This window comes from Sycon ciliatum, chromosome 3 (genome assembly GCF_964019385.1).
Source record: "Sycon ciliatum chromosome 3, ocSycCili1.1, whole genome shotgun sequence".
Taxonomy (NCBI): domain Eukaryota; kingdom Metazoa; phylum Porifera; class Calcarea; order Leucosolenida; family Sycettidae; genus Sycon; species Sycon ciliatum.
The window spans coordinates 11,384,492-11,399,913 of NC_088645.1; the positions used below are offsets into that span (position 1 = coordinate 11,384,492).

Sequence of the window (15,422 nt, forward strand, 5' to 3'; positions counted from 1 at the left end):
GTAAATAGCGCGTGTGACGGGAGCAGACGCAGTGCTGTATTCTAGTCAGTGCGCAGTATTGCAGATAACCAACGACTCACCATCAGGCGTGGTGTTACCAGGGATTTCCCATCTTTGGAGGTCGTTGCTATGGGGACCAAGGCCTTGGTAATGGTTGGGATGTGTTTGTGTGCACGTGGATAATAACATGTAGTGACGTTCCTGCATTTCAGCACTGGCATGTTCAGTTGTCTCCAGATCAGCATACAGCGAATCTTGGGCTTGTTCAATATTAGCTGGTGCCGTTGACGACTGCACATGGACAAAATCCGGCATGGTGCCATCATCAGTCATGGAGCAGGACCAGGGCGTGACGTTCGCGATCTTCGAGTCTACGGCTTCAATGTAATATGGGCCCTGGGATGTGTCCGTTGCTACTTGGTCGTATTGTTGGGGGCGAGCTGTGGTAGACGGAGGTGTTCTTGGAGTGTGCAAGCTTACCGCTTCTCCATTTTCTTGTCGAGAGTGGCCACTTGTTGAGGGAGATTCGCGCTTCATTCGATACAGAAGTACGAGTAGAATGGAGAGGGTGAAGAGAAGCAAGGGAATATTAAAGCCCAGGGTAAGACCATATAATTTACCTGTCCCGGGAACAATTATGATCCTCTCCACCGCTTCCGTAGCGCTTGGTGAGCCACGCTTGGACGATCCTGGCGATGGTGAACTTGCATGTTGTGAGGCTCCAGAAGGTAGAACTTCCGTTGAGGTTTCACTGGCCGATTTATAATCGAATGTGTTAGGTGCACTGAAACCCAAACTAGCGTCAGTTGAGTTTGGTGATAGGAAGGCATTGGAAAGAGGAGACGATTCGGCGTAGGCCTTGGCAACCCGAGGCGTGGTTGATGGAGAGACTGTAGCTGCAGCAATTGTGTCGGAGGTAATCCGTAGATTAGTAACGGCAGACGATGAGACTCTCGTGGAGGCGGTCGATGGAGTAGCGCTAGTAGTTGCTTGAGGTACTATGGATGTTTTCGTTAGAGGAGAGGTTGTACTTCGCGTAGTAGGGTGAACTGCAGTAGTGGTTGGACACGCGTAGTTAGATGCAGTACCACAATAGTATTGGTATTGACTTGTACCAGTTGCTCCCAATGCAGGACAGCTTTGATAGAGTGTCTGGCAGTTGTCACATGTAGCCTGGTTGCACGCATTGGATGCTGCAGAAATACATGTAAGGGCAAAAATTAACAGATTGTGATTAGCAATCGGTGATGGAAACAGGTTTGACACTTTATTTTATCAAAGAACACATCTTTGAAATTGCAATCCTAAGGACAGACCATGCGATCACCAATATTCTGTCCGCCATCGTCCAACAGATTCAATTTTGACTGAGGTATCGTACATTCGATTCAAGCAATATAACCGCAATAGTAATCAACTGATTTTACCACCCTTGTCATAACAAAATACATTGCGGGCGTACAGTGACAGCTCCATTAATTTTGCGATAGTATTCTCTCTAGAATTTTACTATTGCTCAGCACAGCGGTCAAAGATGGGAACTGAGTACAAGTTAAGTTAACATGATCATTATGTGAAAATTGCCGGTAGTTCAAGAATGCCTGCCACATGTACTAATCACTCCTTGCCACTGTTCGGGGAAGTAAATTAGTATGAGTACGGAAATGAATGGCACTTACCACGGATGGTCATCGTGACACGAGGCTCCAGAGCAGCACCCCAGGCAAACGTCTGTAAGACACGTGGTGAGCTGCCTTCCGGCAAGACCCAAGACACTCTTGACGAGGCAGCTTTATAGCTCAATGGGCAGTAGGCTTTCATGGTGATCCCGAGGATGTATGCTTCAGTAACACTGCTGTTATCAGATATGTAGTCGTTAACGCTCACCCCAGTCCATGTTGCAATACCCGTTATATGTGTGCTAGGTGGAATGCGTTCAGAGGCAATCTGATACTTTCCCCCAGGGAATTCCTTCAATAGGACCAACATCGGATCGCACGACTTTTGAGCCACATCTGCAGTAATATCGATCTGGACAAATATACAGCTGCTGTAGAAGGATATGTTCGGGAAAGGAATAATTGTCCGCGGTTGGAGAATTGGTCCAGCACCAGGCGTACTTTCCAGCTTCATATGATTGTCAATGGTCAGATTTCCTGGAGTTTGTGACAATGTGCATTGTGCTGAGACTGCAAGGGGGAGACAGACAGGTAGTAACATTCCCACGTAAAATACACACACGCATATGAACAAATCTTCACATGGGCGTTGTTCGTGGTTGAAGAAAGTTGTCTAGCATCAGGCGCACGTGTCAGCTTCAAAATGATTATCAATGGTCGAGTTTGCTCGACTTTGTAATGATGTGCACGCTGACGAGACTGCAATATGGATAACATGTATCCATATTGCAGTCTCGTCTAATACAAGTTGAAACATTCTCACACAAACAAACCAAGCGAACAAACAAACATGCTCATTATTTACCCAAATGAACACGCTCCGTCAAGCACTCCGACAATCCCCCACCCTACAACACACACACACACACACACACACACACACACACACACAATTGTACTTGTTGCACACTGCCAGAACTGGTCACGTGGGTCTCCCCGGGAGAGAGGAGAGAGACTCAAAAGGAATCTTGGAAAGATGACTCAATTGGCTATTGAACCGCCCAACGGCCGATACACCCTGAAATCCCCAAAACTCTGGGTCGACTTGAAACGGATCCCACTTATGGGCTCACCACACCTCAGTAAGTGGGTGAGGACAAGGTGCAGAAAAAGGATGGGATCCAACTGCAGTTACCCCTGCCCCCAGTGAAGGTAATACGTGCTACTAGTGTGGGTGGCTAAATCAGAGTGGATCTGTTAATAGCTTTACTAGCACCATTGATTACACAAGAGTTAATCTAGCCAGAAGCAGTCCATGGTTAACAGGTATGTATACTTCAAATAGAAAGTATATGAACCCTGGAACCAACAAAAGGTGGCAGGTACAACATTACACCTTCAAGTAGCCGAGCCCATTGGCAACAGACCCAACACAATCAGGCATAAGTGTACCCACTAACCGAACTAGCTGGCACACACACACACACACACACACACACACAGAGAAAATGTAGGATGCACTTGCTCAACGCTGGAAAGCATAAAGCAGGCAGGCAGGTGTTATTTTACTCTTGCTCCGAAGTATGCGTTTTGAAGTGTTCGGTATCCAGAAGAAACATTAGCCACATCATTAGCCACAACATCTATAATAAGTGACCATCAGTGTACGTGTGCACCCCGCTATGTGCTCTCCGCCGGCACATTCAGCTTCTATATCACTTGTATACCACTCTAAGTTTAAAACGCCCTCAATATTTCGGCTTTATTATTAAATATGTTATGTATTGGGGCTCCTCTTGTGGTTTGTACGTGAAGTTAGTGGGTTGAAGTGAGGGCTGCGTCCCACCAGCCGCCGTAGATTCACAGGAAGCGTGAGTTTCGAAGTCTGATAAAACGTAATTATGTGAACGGTCCCTGTTTGGATGCCGACTGCGCCAACTGTTAGCCATAAGTGAGGAGAGTTCTTGGTTCGATTCCAGCGGGTGAGAGTCAATTGTTTCGTCACACCTTTCTAGTTTGCAACTTTCCCGCTAACTAATGAACAGGTCCGTTTTTCGTATTTGGCAGTGCTGTAACTCGGGATGCTCTATGCGGATAGCAGTGTTTAATGTTGCAGGGTAGTGCTGTACAAAGTCGCATCACTTATCAGTTATCACAATGGAAAAGCAAAATTTAGTGCGTTGAAGAAAACTAGTAAACTGTTTTATAGTGATCCTGACATTAGCGGGGTGGTCTCATCTACAAACTTGTAGAATCTTACCTGTTGCTCCACTGTGCGTTGGTATCACTACGAACACACCAACGGTAAACACCACTATCAGCAGTCCGCTGTGCATTGTCACCACCAGCTGGTATCGTTGTTCCTGCAAATGTATCTATCTTTCAAGACGACGTGATCGGATAGGAAATGTGTTAAGCGGCAGTGGAAAAAAACGCATGAGAAACTTCACTTGAACTGGAATCTTTTGTTGCAGAGCAATTTGTTCCTAAAGCTCTACTGCGTGATAATCGTGATCTACATGTAGTTTAGAAGGGAAATGATGCTCCAGTCTAAGGCGACTTGCAGGTCTGATGAAGCATTGCTGACTACTCTACCAGCGACCTGAGCTACGAATTGTGTTCTAGGATAGTCTGTAGTGCGGTGTGCAGTGTGCAGTGTGCTGACTGTTTGGCTCGGGCCTTTACTCTCCAAGCCACTTGCTGCATTCGGAAGCAAACAGGCCACCGCTACCGGATGATTTTATTCGTACGTATACATCAACGTAGAAGTACAGCCACTAGCGGTAGTTATTGATGCTTCCAGAGGATGTTCAACATCTTGTTGTTGCTGCTGTTGTGGCTGTTTTGGATTTTGTTGTTGCTGTTGTTTGAAATCTTTTATTCTCAGGATGGCCTGTGGCCAAAAAAGAAGTTGCTGTTGTTGTTGTTTTTGTTGTTGTTGTTGTTATTGTTGTTGTTGTTGTTGTTGTTGTTGTTGTTGTTGTTGTTGTTGTTGTTGTTGTTGTTGTTGTTGTTGTTGTTGTTGTTGTTGTTGTTGTTGTCCGAGATGCATGGTCACACTAGCCGGTGTCGTTGCTCCTAAAAACGTATGTATCTTTTAAGACGACGTGATCGGATAGGAAATGTGTTAAGCGGCAGTGGAAAAAAACGCATGAGAAACTTTACTTGAACTGGAATCTTTTGTTGCAGAGCAATTTGCTCCCAAAGCTCTACAGTGTGATAATCGCGATCTACATGAAGTTTTGAAGGGAAATGATGCTCCAGTCTAAGGCGACTTGCAGGTCTCAAGAAGCATTGCTCACTACTCTACCAACGACCTGCTCTACGGTTTGTGCTCTAGCTTAGTCTATAGTGTAGTGTGCTGTGTGCAGTGTTGACTTGTTTGCTTGGCCTTTACTTTCCAAGTCACTTTTTGCATTCGGACACAAACAGGCCACAGCGACCGGATGATTCCATGCGTAAATCAACGTAGAAGTACAGCCACCAGCGGTAGTTATTGCTACTTCGACAGGATGTTCAACTATCTTGCTTTTGCTGCTGTTGTTTTTATTGTTGTTGTTGTTGTTGTTGTTGTTGTTGTTGTTGTTGTTGTTGTTGTTGTTGTTGTTGTTGTTGTTGTTGTTGTTGTTGTTGTTGTTGTTGTTGTTGTTGTTGTTGTTGTTGTTGTTGTTGTTGTTGTTGTTGTTGTTGTTGTTGTTGTTGTTGTTGTTGTTGTTGTTGTTGTTGTTGTTGTTGTTGTTGTTGTTGTTGTTGTTGTTGTTGTTGTTGTTGTTGTTGTTGTTGTTGTTGTTGTTGTTGTTGTTGTTGTTGTTGTTGTTGTTGTTGTTGTTGTTGTTGTTGTTGTTGTTGTTGTTGTTGTTGTTGTTGTTGTTGTTGTTGTTGTTGTTGTTGTTGTTGTTGTTGTTGTTGTTGTTGTTGTTGTTGTTGTTGTTGTTGTTGTTGTTGTTGTTGTTGTTGTTGTTGTTGTTGTTGTTGTTGTTGTTGTTGTTGTTGTTGTTGTTGTTGTTGTTGTTGTTGTTGTTGTTGTTGTTGTTGTTGTTGTTGTTGTTGTTGTTGTTGTTGTTGTTGTTGTTGTTGTTGTTGTTGTTGTTGTTGTTGTTGTTGTTGTTGTTGTTGTTGTTGTTGTTGTTGTTGTTGTTGTTGTTGTTGTTGTTGTTGTTGTTGTTGTTGTTGTTGTTGTTGTTGTTGTTGTTGTTGTTGTTGTTGTTGTTGTTGTTGTTGTTGTTGTTGTTGTTGTTGTTGTTGTTGTTGTTGTTGTTGTTGTTGTTGTTGTTGTTGTTGTTGTTGTTGTTGTTGTTGTTGTTGTTGTTGTTGTTGTTGTTGTTGTTGTTGTTGTTGTTGTTGTTGTTGTTGTTGTTGTTGTTGTTGTTGTTGTTGTTGTTGTTGTTGTTGTTGTTGTTGTTGTTGTTGTTGTTGTTGTTGTTGTTGTTGTTGTTGTTGTTGTTGTTGTTGTTGTTGTTGTTGTTGTTGTTGTTGTTGTTGTTGTTGTTGTTGTTGTTGTTGTTGTTGTTGTTGTTGTTGTTGTTGTTGTTGTTGTTGTTGTTGTTGTTGTTGTTGTTGTTGTTGTTGTTGTTGTTGTTGTTGTTGTTGTTGTTGTTGTTGTTGTTGTTGTTGTTGTTGTTGTTGTTGTTGTTGTTGTTGTTGTTGTTGTTGTTGTTGTTGTTGTTGTTGTTGTTGTTGTTGTTGTTGTTGTTGTTGTTGTTGTCAGGATGGCCTGTGGCCAATAAGAGAAGTTTCTGTTGTTGTTGTAGTTGTTTTTATTTATTTATTTATTTATTCAACATCTCCTGGCCCGTCCGAAGACTGCCAATAAACATGAGAGGTCAGGTGATAGCCAACCACGGCAAGCTAAAAGGGAGAAAAAGAAAGATGCTGTCAGAGAGGGAAAGGAGATAGGGAGAGAAAAAGAAAGGGAGGCACATTAGTAATACATGGGATCACTTCGGATGAGACAGTGTGGAAAGCTGGACTTTGAATTTCCTGATATCCTGGCATGTCTTAATGCTAGTAGGCAGGTTAGACCAAAGGGAGTGTGCTGAGAAGAAAGGGGATTTCAAAAACAGAGAGGAACTAGCTCGGGGCAGTGATAAGGCATTGCGTGTTGGTCTAGTGGTAACAAACCAGTTGTACTTGGCAATATGTTTCGGGACTTGGGCTAGGAAGATTTTTTGCACAAGGATACAAAGATGCTGCTGATGTCGGGCAAGAAGAGGGTGCGTGGAAGCAAGTTTATAAAGACAAAGGGAGGCAAATGTTTGGTCTTTTCGAAACAGAATTTTCAGAAGCAAGCGTTGATGTACTTCCAGTCTGTGGAGTAAAGTCTGAGACAACCCGCACCAAGCTATATCGCAATAGTCAAATATAGGCAAAATGTACGACTTAAAGAACAATTTTCTGCAGTTATCATTCAAGTGTTGGCAGTGGGGTTGTAGCATACCTAAGGACGCACTCGCACGCTTGCACACAGACTGGACTTGTGGAGACCAGGAGGGTTGGCGGTCGAGAATAACGCCCAGGTGCTTGTGCTCGTTAACAACTTTAATAGGTGTACTATTTAGACCAGGAAAATACAGAAGCTGAGTGGGGGGCGAGGGAGAGAAGAACATGGCCTCGGTTTTGGCGAGGTTAGGCTTCAGTTTCCAGGTTTCCATCCATGTTACTGTAGCGTTGACCCCGGACTGCATGGAGGCCGTGAGGTTGTCTGCCGAGCTGTCGGAGCACATCAGAGCAGTGTCGTCAGCAAAAAGACTTACATTTGGTACAAGGGCTGGCAAGTCATTAACGTACAGTAAAAATAGGAGCGGCCCAAGTATGGACCCCTGGGGTACCCCAGACACGACTAGTAATGGGTCTGATAGGGAGGTAGATACTCTGACAGTCTGGTGGCGGCAGGAAAGATAGGATGAGAGCCATTGCAGGGCTGGACCATGTACCAAGAAGACGGACTCTAGCTTTGCAAGCAGACCACGATGCCAGACGGTGTCGAAAGCTTTCGGTTTACTGTTGTTGTTGTTGTTGTTGTTGTTGTTGTTGTTGTTGTTGTTGTTGTTGTTGTTGTTGTTGTTGTTGTTGTTGTTGTTGTTGTTGTTGTTGTTGTTGTTGTTGTTGTTGTTGTTGTTGTTGTTGTTGTTGTTGTTGTTGTTGTTGTTGTTGTTGTTGTTGTTGTTGTTGTTGTTGTTGTTGTTGTTGTTGTTGTTGTTGTTGTTGTTGTTGTTGTTGTTGTTGTTGTTGTTGTTGTTGTTGTTGTTGTTGTTGTTGTTGTTGTTGTTGTTGTTGTTGTTGTTGTTGTTGTTGTTGTTGTTGTTGTTGTTGTTGTTGTTGTTGTTGTTGGTGTTGTTGTTGTTGTTGTTGTTGTTGTTGTTGTTGTTGTTGTTGTTGTTGTTGTTGTTGTTGTTGTTGTTGTTGTTGTTGTTGTTGTTGTTGTTGTTGTTGTTGTTGTTGTTGTTGTTGTTGTTGTTGTTGTTGTTGTTGTTGTTGTTGTTGTTGTTGTTGTTGTTGTTGTTGTTGTTGTTGTTGTTGTTGTTGTTGTTGTTGTTGTTGTTGTTGTTGTTGTTGTTGTTGTTGTTGTTGTTGTTGTTGTTGTTGTTGTTGTTGTTGTTGTTGTTGTTGTTGTTGTTGTTGTTGTTGTTGTTGTTGTTGTTGTTGTTGTTGTTGTTGTTGTTGTTGTTGTTGTTGTTGTTGTTGTTGTTGTTGTTGTTGTTGTTGTTGTTGTTGTTGTTGTTGTTGTTGTTGTTGTTGTTGTTGTTGTTGTTGTTGTTGTTGTTGTTGTTGTTGTTGTTGTTGTTGTTGTTGTTGTTGTTGTTGTTGTTGTTGTTGTTGTTGTTGTTGTTGTTGTTGTTGTTGTTGTTGTTGTTGTTGTTGTTGTTGTTGTTGTTGTTGTTGTTGTTGTTGTTGTTGTTGTTGTTGTTGTTGTTGTTGTTGTTGTTGTTGTTGTTGTTGTTGTTGTTGTTGTTGTTGTTGTTGTTGTTGTTGTTGTTGTTGTTGTTGTTGTTGTTGTTGTTGTTGTTGTTGTTGTTGTTGTTGTTGTTGTTGTTGTTGTTGTTGTTGTTGTTGTTGTTGTTGTTGTTGTTGTTGTTGTTGTTGTTGTTGTTGTTGTTGTTGTTGTTGTTGTTGTTGTTGTTGTTGTTGTTGTTGTTGTTGTTGTTGTTGTTGTTGTTGTTGTTGTTGTTGTTGTTGTTGTTGTTGTTGTTGTTGTTGTTGTTGTTGTTGTTGTTGTTGTTGTTGTTGTTGTTGTTGTTGTTGTTGTTGTTGTTGTTGTTGTTGTTGTTGTTGTTGTTGTTGTTGTTGTTGTTGTTGTTGTTGTTGTTGTTGTTGTTGTTGTTGTTGTTGTTGTTGTTGTTGTTGTTGTTGTTGTTGTTGTTGTTGTTGTTGTCAGGATGGCCTGTGGCCAATAAGAGAAGTTTCTGTTGTTGTTGTAGTTGTTTTTATTTATTTATTTATTTATTCAACATCTCCTGGCCCGTCCGAAGACTGCCAATAAACATGAGAGGTCAGGTGATAGCCAACCACGGCAAGCTAAAAGGGAGAAAAAGAAAGATGCTGTCAGAGAGGGAAAGGAGATAGGGAGAGAAAAAGAAAGGGAGGCACATTAGTAATACATGGGATCACTTCGGATGAGACAGTGTGGAAAGCTGGACTTTGAATTTCCTGATATCCTGGCATGTCTTAATGCTAGTAGGCAGGTTAGACCAAAGGGAGTGTGCTGAGAAGAAAGGGGATTTCAAAAACAGAGAGGAACTAGCTCGGGGCAGTGATAAGGCATTGCGTGTTGGTCTAGTGGTAACAAACCAGTTGTACTTGGCAATATGTTTCGGGACTTGGGCTAGGAAGATTTTTTGCACAAGGATACAAAGATGCTGCTGATGTCGGGCAAGAAGAGGGTGCGTGGAAGCAAGTTTATAAAGACAAAGGGAGGCAAATGTTTGGTCTTTTCGAAACAGAATTTTCAGAAGCAAGCGTTGATGTACTTCCAGTCTGTGGAGTAAAGTCTGAGACAACCCGCACCAAGCTATATCGCAATAGTCAAATATAGGCAAAATGTACGACTTAAAGAACAATTTTCTGCAGTTATCATTCAAGTGTTGGCAGTGGGGTTGTAGCATACCTAAGGACGCACTCGCACGCTTGCACACAGACTGGACTTGTGGAGACCAGGAGGGCTGGCGGTCGAGAATAACGCCCAGGTGCTTGTGCTCGTTAACAACTTTAATAGGTGTACTATTTAGACCAGGAAAATACAGAAGCTGAGTGGGGGGCGAGGGAGAGAAGAACATGGCCTCGGTTTTGGCGAGGTTAGGCTTCAGTTTCCAGGTTTCCATCCATGTTACTGTAGCGTTGACCCCGGACTGCATGGAGGCCGTGAGGTTGTCTGCCGAGCTGTCGGAGCACATCAGAGCAGTGTCGTCAGCAAAAAGACTTACATTTGGTACAAGGGCTGGCAAGTCATTAACGTACAGTAAAAATAGGAGCGGCCCAAGTATGGACCCCTGGGGTACCCCAGACACGACTAGTAATGGGTCTGATAGGGAGGTAGATACTCTGACAGTCTGGTGGCGGCAGGAAAGATAGGATGAGAGCCATTGCAGGGCTGGACCATGTACCAAGAAGACGGACTCTAGCTTTGCAAGCAGACCACGATGCCAGACGGTGTCGAAAGCTTTCGGTTTACTGTTGTTGTTGTTGTTGTTGTTGTTGTTGTTGTTGTTGTTGTTGTTGTTGTTGTTGTTGTTGTTGTTGTTGTTGTTGTTGTTGTTGTTGTTGTTGTTGTTGTTGTTGTTGTTGTTGTTGTTGTTGTTGTTGTTGTTGTTGTTGTTGTTGTTGTTGTTGTTGTTGTTGTTGTTGTTGTTGTTGTTGTTGTTGTTGTTGTTGTTGTTGTTGTTGTTGTTGTTGTTGTTGTTGTTGTTGTTGTTGTTGTTGTTGTTGTTGTTGTTGTTGTTGTTGTTGTTGTTGTTGTTGTTGTTGTTGTTGTTGTTGTTGTTGTTGTTGTTGTTGGTGTTGTTGTTGTTGTTGTTGTTGTTGTTGTTGTTGTTGTTGTTGTTGTTGTTGTTGTTGTTGTTGTTGTTGTTGTTGTTGTTGTTGTTGTTGTTGTTGTTGTTGTTGTTGTTGTTGTTGTTGTTGTTGTTGTTGTTGTTGTTGTTGTTGTTGTTGTTGTTGTTGTTGTTGTTGTTGTTGTTGTTGTTGTTGTTGTTGTTGTTGTTGTTGTTTGTGTTGTTGTTGTTGTTGTTGTTTAGAACACTAACCTACTATTGTTACCGTACAGAATATTCAAGTAGGTCAGTGGCTCAGTGCAGGTATGCAATGAATTAATCATCCTATTCTACTTGTCGTACAAAATGTGTTTTTCTCATAGGACCAACTAACGTGACCTACTAATACCGCCCAAGTCGCTGCTACTTATAAGCGCATAGTGGTATCCCTCATGCAGACGTGTGAGTTGTTGTTGGAGGTGATAGCGTTGTGCACAGCTGCTGGCTTTCAGCGTCTGTTTAGCGGCACTCAATGAGCGATTCCTGCTCACCTGCTACTTTGGGCTTCACGAGGTGTTGGTTGCGCTGTAAACAGAGCGTTATTGTTATCCTGTATCCGTAGTGCTATTTGGATTGCGTGAGCGCTATACAATGTAGTGCGACGTGCTATCTTAATGTCTGTGGTGCAACCTTTGCAACATAGCCAGTAGTTTCGGTTCCAATTGGGTTCGGATGTAGTACTCCAGTCTTGGAACACAATCGTCCTCAGCCTACGCAAGCTGAACTTGTGACGGAATTACCCGAAACACTGTGTAATGAGCAGGGAATGGGGAATTCTTGCAGGTTTTCTTAGTGGAAGGTTCAGTGGACTTCTTGTGTGCTCTTGTTGGCGGTCGTGAGTCAGTCAAGTGTCAAGTTCTGCAGGAGCAAGGAGGCATGAGGGATGGGTTGGTAAGGAGGGATTGTGATGCGTTGGGTGGGGTTTGGGGGAGCAAGGGAGGGAAGGAGGGAGGTAGGAGAGAGATATAGGGAGATTGAGAAAATTAATAAGGAAAGAGGGACAGAGAGAGGCGTAGGGACAGAGAGAGGCGTAGAGAGAAACATCCATTCATTATTCCAGCAAATGTGTGTCGCATTGTGAGTTCAATTGATTTCATAACAGTGATGAAGTATGGAGAGTATCATAATCTACCATTTGAGCCTTTGCATTTATTGTATTGAACAAAGGCACAATTGTGTATAATGTGCCATGCACACGATTGAAGACAGGTTTTTAAGCCATTGCAAGAGTCGCCAAATTGAAAAAAAAACATAGTGCAGTGCTATCTACCATTGGTCTTAAAATGCCACATGGCCTGGTTACGGCAGAAATTTATTCGCCACCCTACTGTGCTGGCGGTGCAAGCTGACTGCTATGATCATGTAGACTAGGCAGTCAGCAGAGATATCAGATATCACTCCAAGGAAAACTACAATACTACTCTAGCCAGAAATACTAAGAGACGCTATAATATAAGCTGTTACAGAGGCGTGGATCGGTGTAACGGGAAGGCACATCCATACGCCTAAAGAAACGTGCGGGATCAAATCGACAAAATTTAATTGATCTGCGACAGTTGTCCTGTCAACCAGATAATCATTGGCAGAACAGCAATGAGTCAAGTCAAGAACACTAAACTAGTTTTGATAGGCCCTGGTGTCCATGATAATCATAATTATGTCACTTGCTTTGGAATCAATAGCCTCGTTGGTCGCTTATCCGCAGGGGGTATTTGCGTCGTGAATTTGCTGCTCTGGGCGTTGTTGTTTGTTGTATTAGGATCTGAGGTGACTGTGTACGTTAGAATGGAGTAGTTGGTCAAGCTTCAGGAACAGCGTCGACGCAGTCACTCACTATTAGAGGAGTGTAAATAAGGTGTGTGACGGGAGCAGATGCTGTGCTGTATTCCAGTGAGCGGGCGGTATTGCAGATAACCAACGTAGCATCATCAGGTTAGGTGTCAACAAGGGATTCCCCGCTGGCAAGGTCGCGACTATGGGGACCAAGACCTTCGTAAGGGTTGCGATGTGCTCGTGTACGCTTAGATAGTAACGTGTGGGGACATTCTTGCGCATCAATACTGGCATTTTCTGTTGTCTCCAGATCAGCATACAGCGAATCTTGGGTTTGTTCACTATTAGCTGGTGCCGTGGACGACTGCACATGGACAAATTCCGACATGGTGCCATCAGTCATGGAAAAGGACTTGGGCGTGGCGTTCGCGGTCATCAAGTCTACCGCGTCAATATAGTAAGGGCCCTCGGACGTGTCAGTTGCTACTTGGCGGCATTGTTCGGGGCGGGCTGGTGCAGACGGAGGTGATGTTGGAGTCTGCAAGCCTACCGCTTCTCTTTTTTCTTGTCGAGAGTGGCCGCGTGCTGAGAGAGATTCGCGCTTCATTCGATACAGAAGTACGAGTAGAATGGAGAGGGTGAGAAGAAGCAAGGAAATATTGAAGCCCATAGTAAGTCCGCTTGATTGCCCTGTCCCGGGAAGTATTATGACTCTATCCACCGCTTCTGTAGCACTTGGTGATCCACGCTTGGATGATCCTGGCGGTGGCGCACTTGCATGTTGTGAAGATCCAGAAACTAAAACTTCCGCTGAGGTTTCACTGGCCGATCTATATTCGAATGTGTTAGTCCGTAGATTAGTAACGGCAGACGATGAAGGTCTTGTGGAGGTGGTCGATGGAGTAGCGCTAGTTGCTACTTGAGGCACTATGGATGTTTTCGTTAGAGGAGAGGTTGTACTGGTCGTAGTAGGCTGAACTGCAGTAGTCGTTGGACACGTGTAGTTAGATGCAGTACCGCAATAGTATTGATAGGTAGTTTTACCAGTTGCTCCCAACGCAGGACAGCTTTGATAGAGCGTCTGGCAGTTGTCACATGTAGCCTGGTTGCACGCATTGGATGCTGCAGAAATACATGTAAGGGCAAAAATTAACAGATTGTGATTGGCAATCGGTGATGGAAACAGGTTTGACACTTTATTTTATCAAAGAACACACCTTCGACATTTCAATCCTAAGGACAGACCATGAGAGCACCATTATCCTGTCCGCTATGGTCGAACAGATTCGCTTTTGTCTGAGGGACATTCGATTCAAGGAATCTAAACGCTATAGTAATCAGCTAATCTGACCACCCTTATTATAACGAAATACATCGGTTTACAGTCACAGCTCCATTTGCTAAAGTAATCTCGTTGTTGTTGTTGTTGTTGTTGTTGTTGTTGTTTTTTATTTGAATTCGCAATACCAAACGGGCAATAAGCCCAATTACATGGAAGCGAATAAAAGAATGCTAAGAATGAGGCATTGGAGTGGATATAATTTCAAGTGGAAATACTGATCCCGGGACGTACTACAAATAGGTACAATGAAAATCTCAAAAGGCCATGGTACTGTCGTTTACCATGCTGGAAGCAGCTAGGAAAAACAACAAGAAAGACGTTTTATCTCATGTATTCAGACAGAGCTAACAGGAGAAGACCGTTCGCTATATGCCTATACATACTGTCCGTGTGTGTGTGTGGGGGGGGGGGGGCATATCACTGTTTCTTTTCTTTTTTTATGGCCTGAGAGTGTACGGGTGAACGGCTGCTGCGAAATCGGCCACGGCTTTGCAGGAACGTACACTGGCTGGCAGAGTGTTCCACAGCGCAGGTCCACGGAAGAATGGTCGGCGAGTGCCTGTACTCGTCCTGGCCAGCGGGAGAATGGGCCCGGCGTTGGCTTGATGTCGGGTCGGGGCCGTGGTTGCGGGCGTCAGCTGCTTTGAAAGCGCTGTACTACATTGGCCGTTCAGGCCGCGCCAGATGAGATCGAGGAGGGGGTAATCTCTCTCGCATTCTAGTATTGCTCAGCACAGCGGTCTAGGATGGCAACTGTCTACAGTTTAACCTGATATGTGAGAGTTGCTGGTAGTTCAAGAATGCCTGCCACATGTACTAATCACTCCTTGCCACTGTTCGGGGAAGTAAATGAGTAGAGAGTTCGGGAATGAATAGCACTTACCACGGATGGTCATCGTGACAGGAGGCTCCAGTGCAGCACCATAGGAAAACTTCTGTAAGACATCTGGTGTGCTACCTTGCAGCATTACCCAGGCGACCTCCGGCAAGGTAGCTTTTGAATTCAACTGGCATCCGACTTGCAGAGTCATTCCAATGATAAAAGCTTCTGTCACTCTGCTGTTATGAGATGCGTAGTGATCAAGGCTCACCCCAGTCCATGTTGCAATACCCGTTATATGTGTGGTAGGTGGAATGTGTTCAGAGGCAATCTGATACTTTCCCCCATGGAATTCCTTCAATAGCACTAACGTTGCGTTGCAGGATTGTCCAATCTCTTCTGCAGTAAGGTCAATCTGGACAAATGAACAGCTGCTGTAGAAGGATATGTTCGGGAAAGGAATAATTGTCCGCGGTTGGAGAATTGGTCCAGCACCAGACGTACTTTCCAGCTTCATATGATTGTCAATGGTCAGATTTCCTGGACTTTGTGACAATGTGCATGGTGCTGAGACTGCAAGGGGGAGACAGACAGGTAGTAACATTCCCATGTAAAATACACACACCGGTATGAACAAACCTTCACATAGGTGTTGTTCGTGGTTGAAGAATGTTGTCTAACATCAGGCGCACTTGTCATTTTTAAAATGATTATCAATGGTCAAATTTGCTCGACTTTGTAATGATGTGCACGCTGACGAGACTGCAATATGGCATTTATCCATATTGCAGTCTCGCCTAAGACAAGTTGAAACATTCCCACACAAACAAACCAAGCGAACA

The 15,422-nt window shown here is 43.8% G+C and overlaps 3 protein-coding genes across 3 annotated transcripts in view; all 3 read right to left on the minus strand.

The window, feature by feature from the left end:
* Nucleotides 1–4,225, minus strand: part of LOC135811426 (mucin-5AC-like) — a 4,832-nt gene extending 607 nt beyond the window's left edge. Inside the window, exons 1-3 of the mRNA XM_065324664.1 lie at nt 3,880–4,225; nt 1,680–2,189; nt 1–1,193 (exon numbers count right to left, since the gene is read on the minus strand). The exon at nt 1–1,193 is cut by the window's left edge and continues 607 nt beyond it. Of these exons, the coding sequence (XP_065180736.1) occupies nt 46–1,193; nt 1,680–2,189; nt 3,880–3,955 (1,734 nt within the window). The 5' untranslated portion in view covers nt 3,956–4,225 and the 3' untranslated portion in view covers nt 1–45. The remainder of the gene's footprint in view (nt 1,194–1,679; nt 2,190–3,879) is intronic.
* A 3,400-nt stretch (nt 4,226–7,625) lies between these two features.
* On the minus strand, nt 7,626–8,246 carry LOC135811427 (putative uncharacterized protein DDB_G0271606; the record flags this gene model as incomplete). Its single annotated transcript, XM_065324665.1, has 1 exon — nt 7,626–8,246. A coding segment is annotated over one exon (621 nt), but the record flags the coding sequence as incomplete, so codon positions are not given.
* Nucleotides 8,247–11,715: 3,469 nt separating this feature from the next.
* Nucleotides 11,716–15,150, minus strand: LOC135811428 (uncharacterized). The gene is made up of 2 exons (XM_065324666.1): nt 14,644–15,150; nt 11,716–13,540 (listed from the first exon to the last, which is right to left on the minus strand). The coding sequence occupies exons 1-2, from the start codon at nt 15,095–15,097 to the stop codon at nt 12,579–12,581; spliced, it is 1,416 nt and encodes a 471-aa protein (XP_065180738.1). The 5' UTR covers nt 15,098–15,150; the 3' UTR covers nt 11,716–12,578.
* Nucleotides 15,151–15,422: the final 272 nt, after the last annotated feature.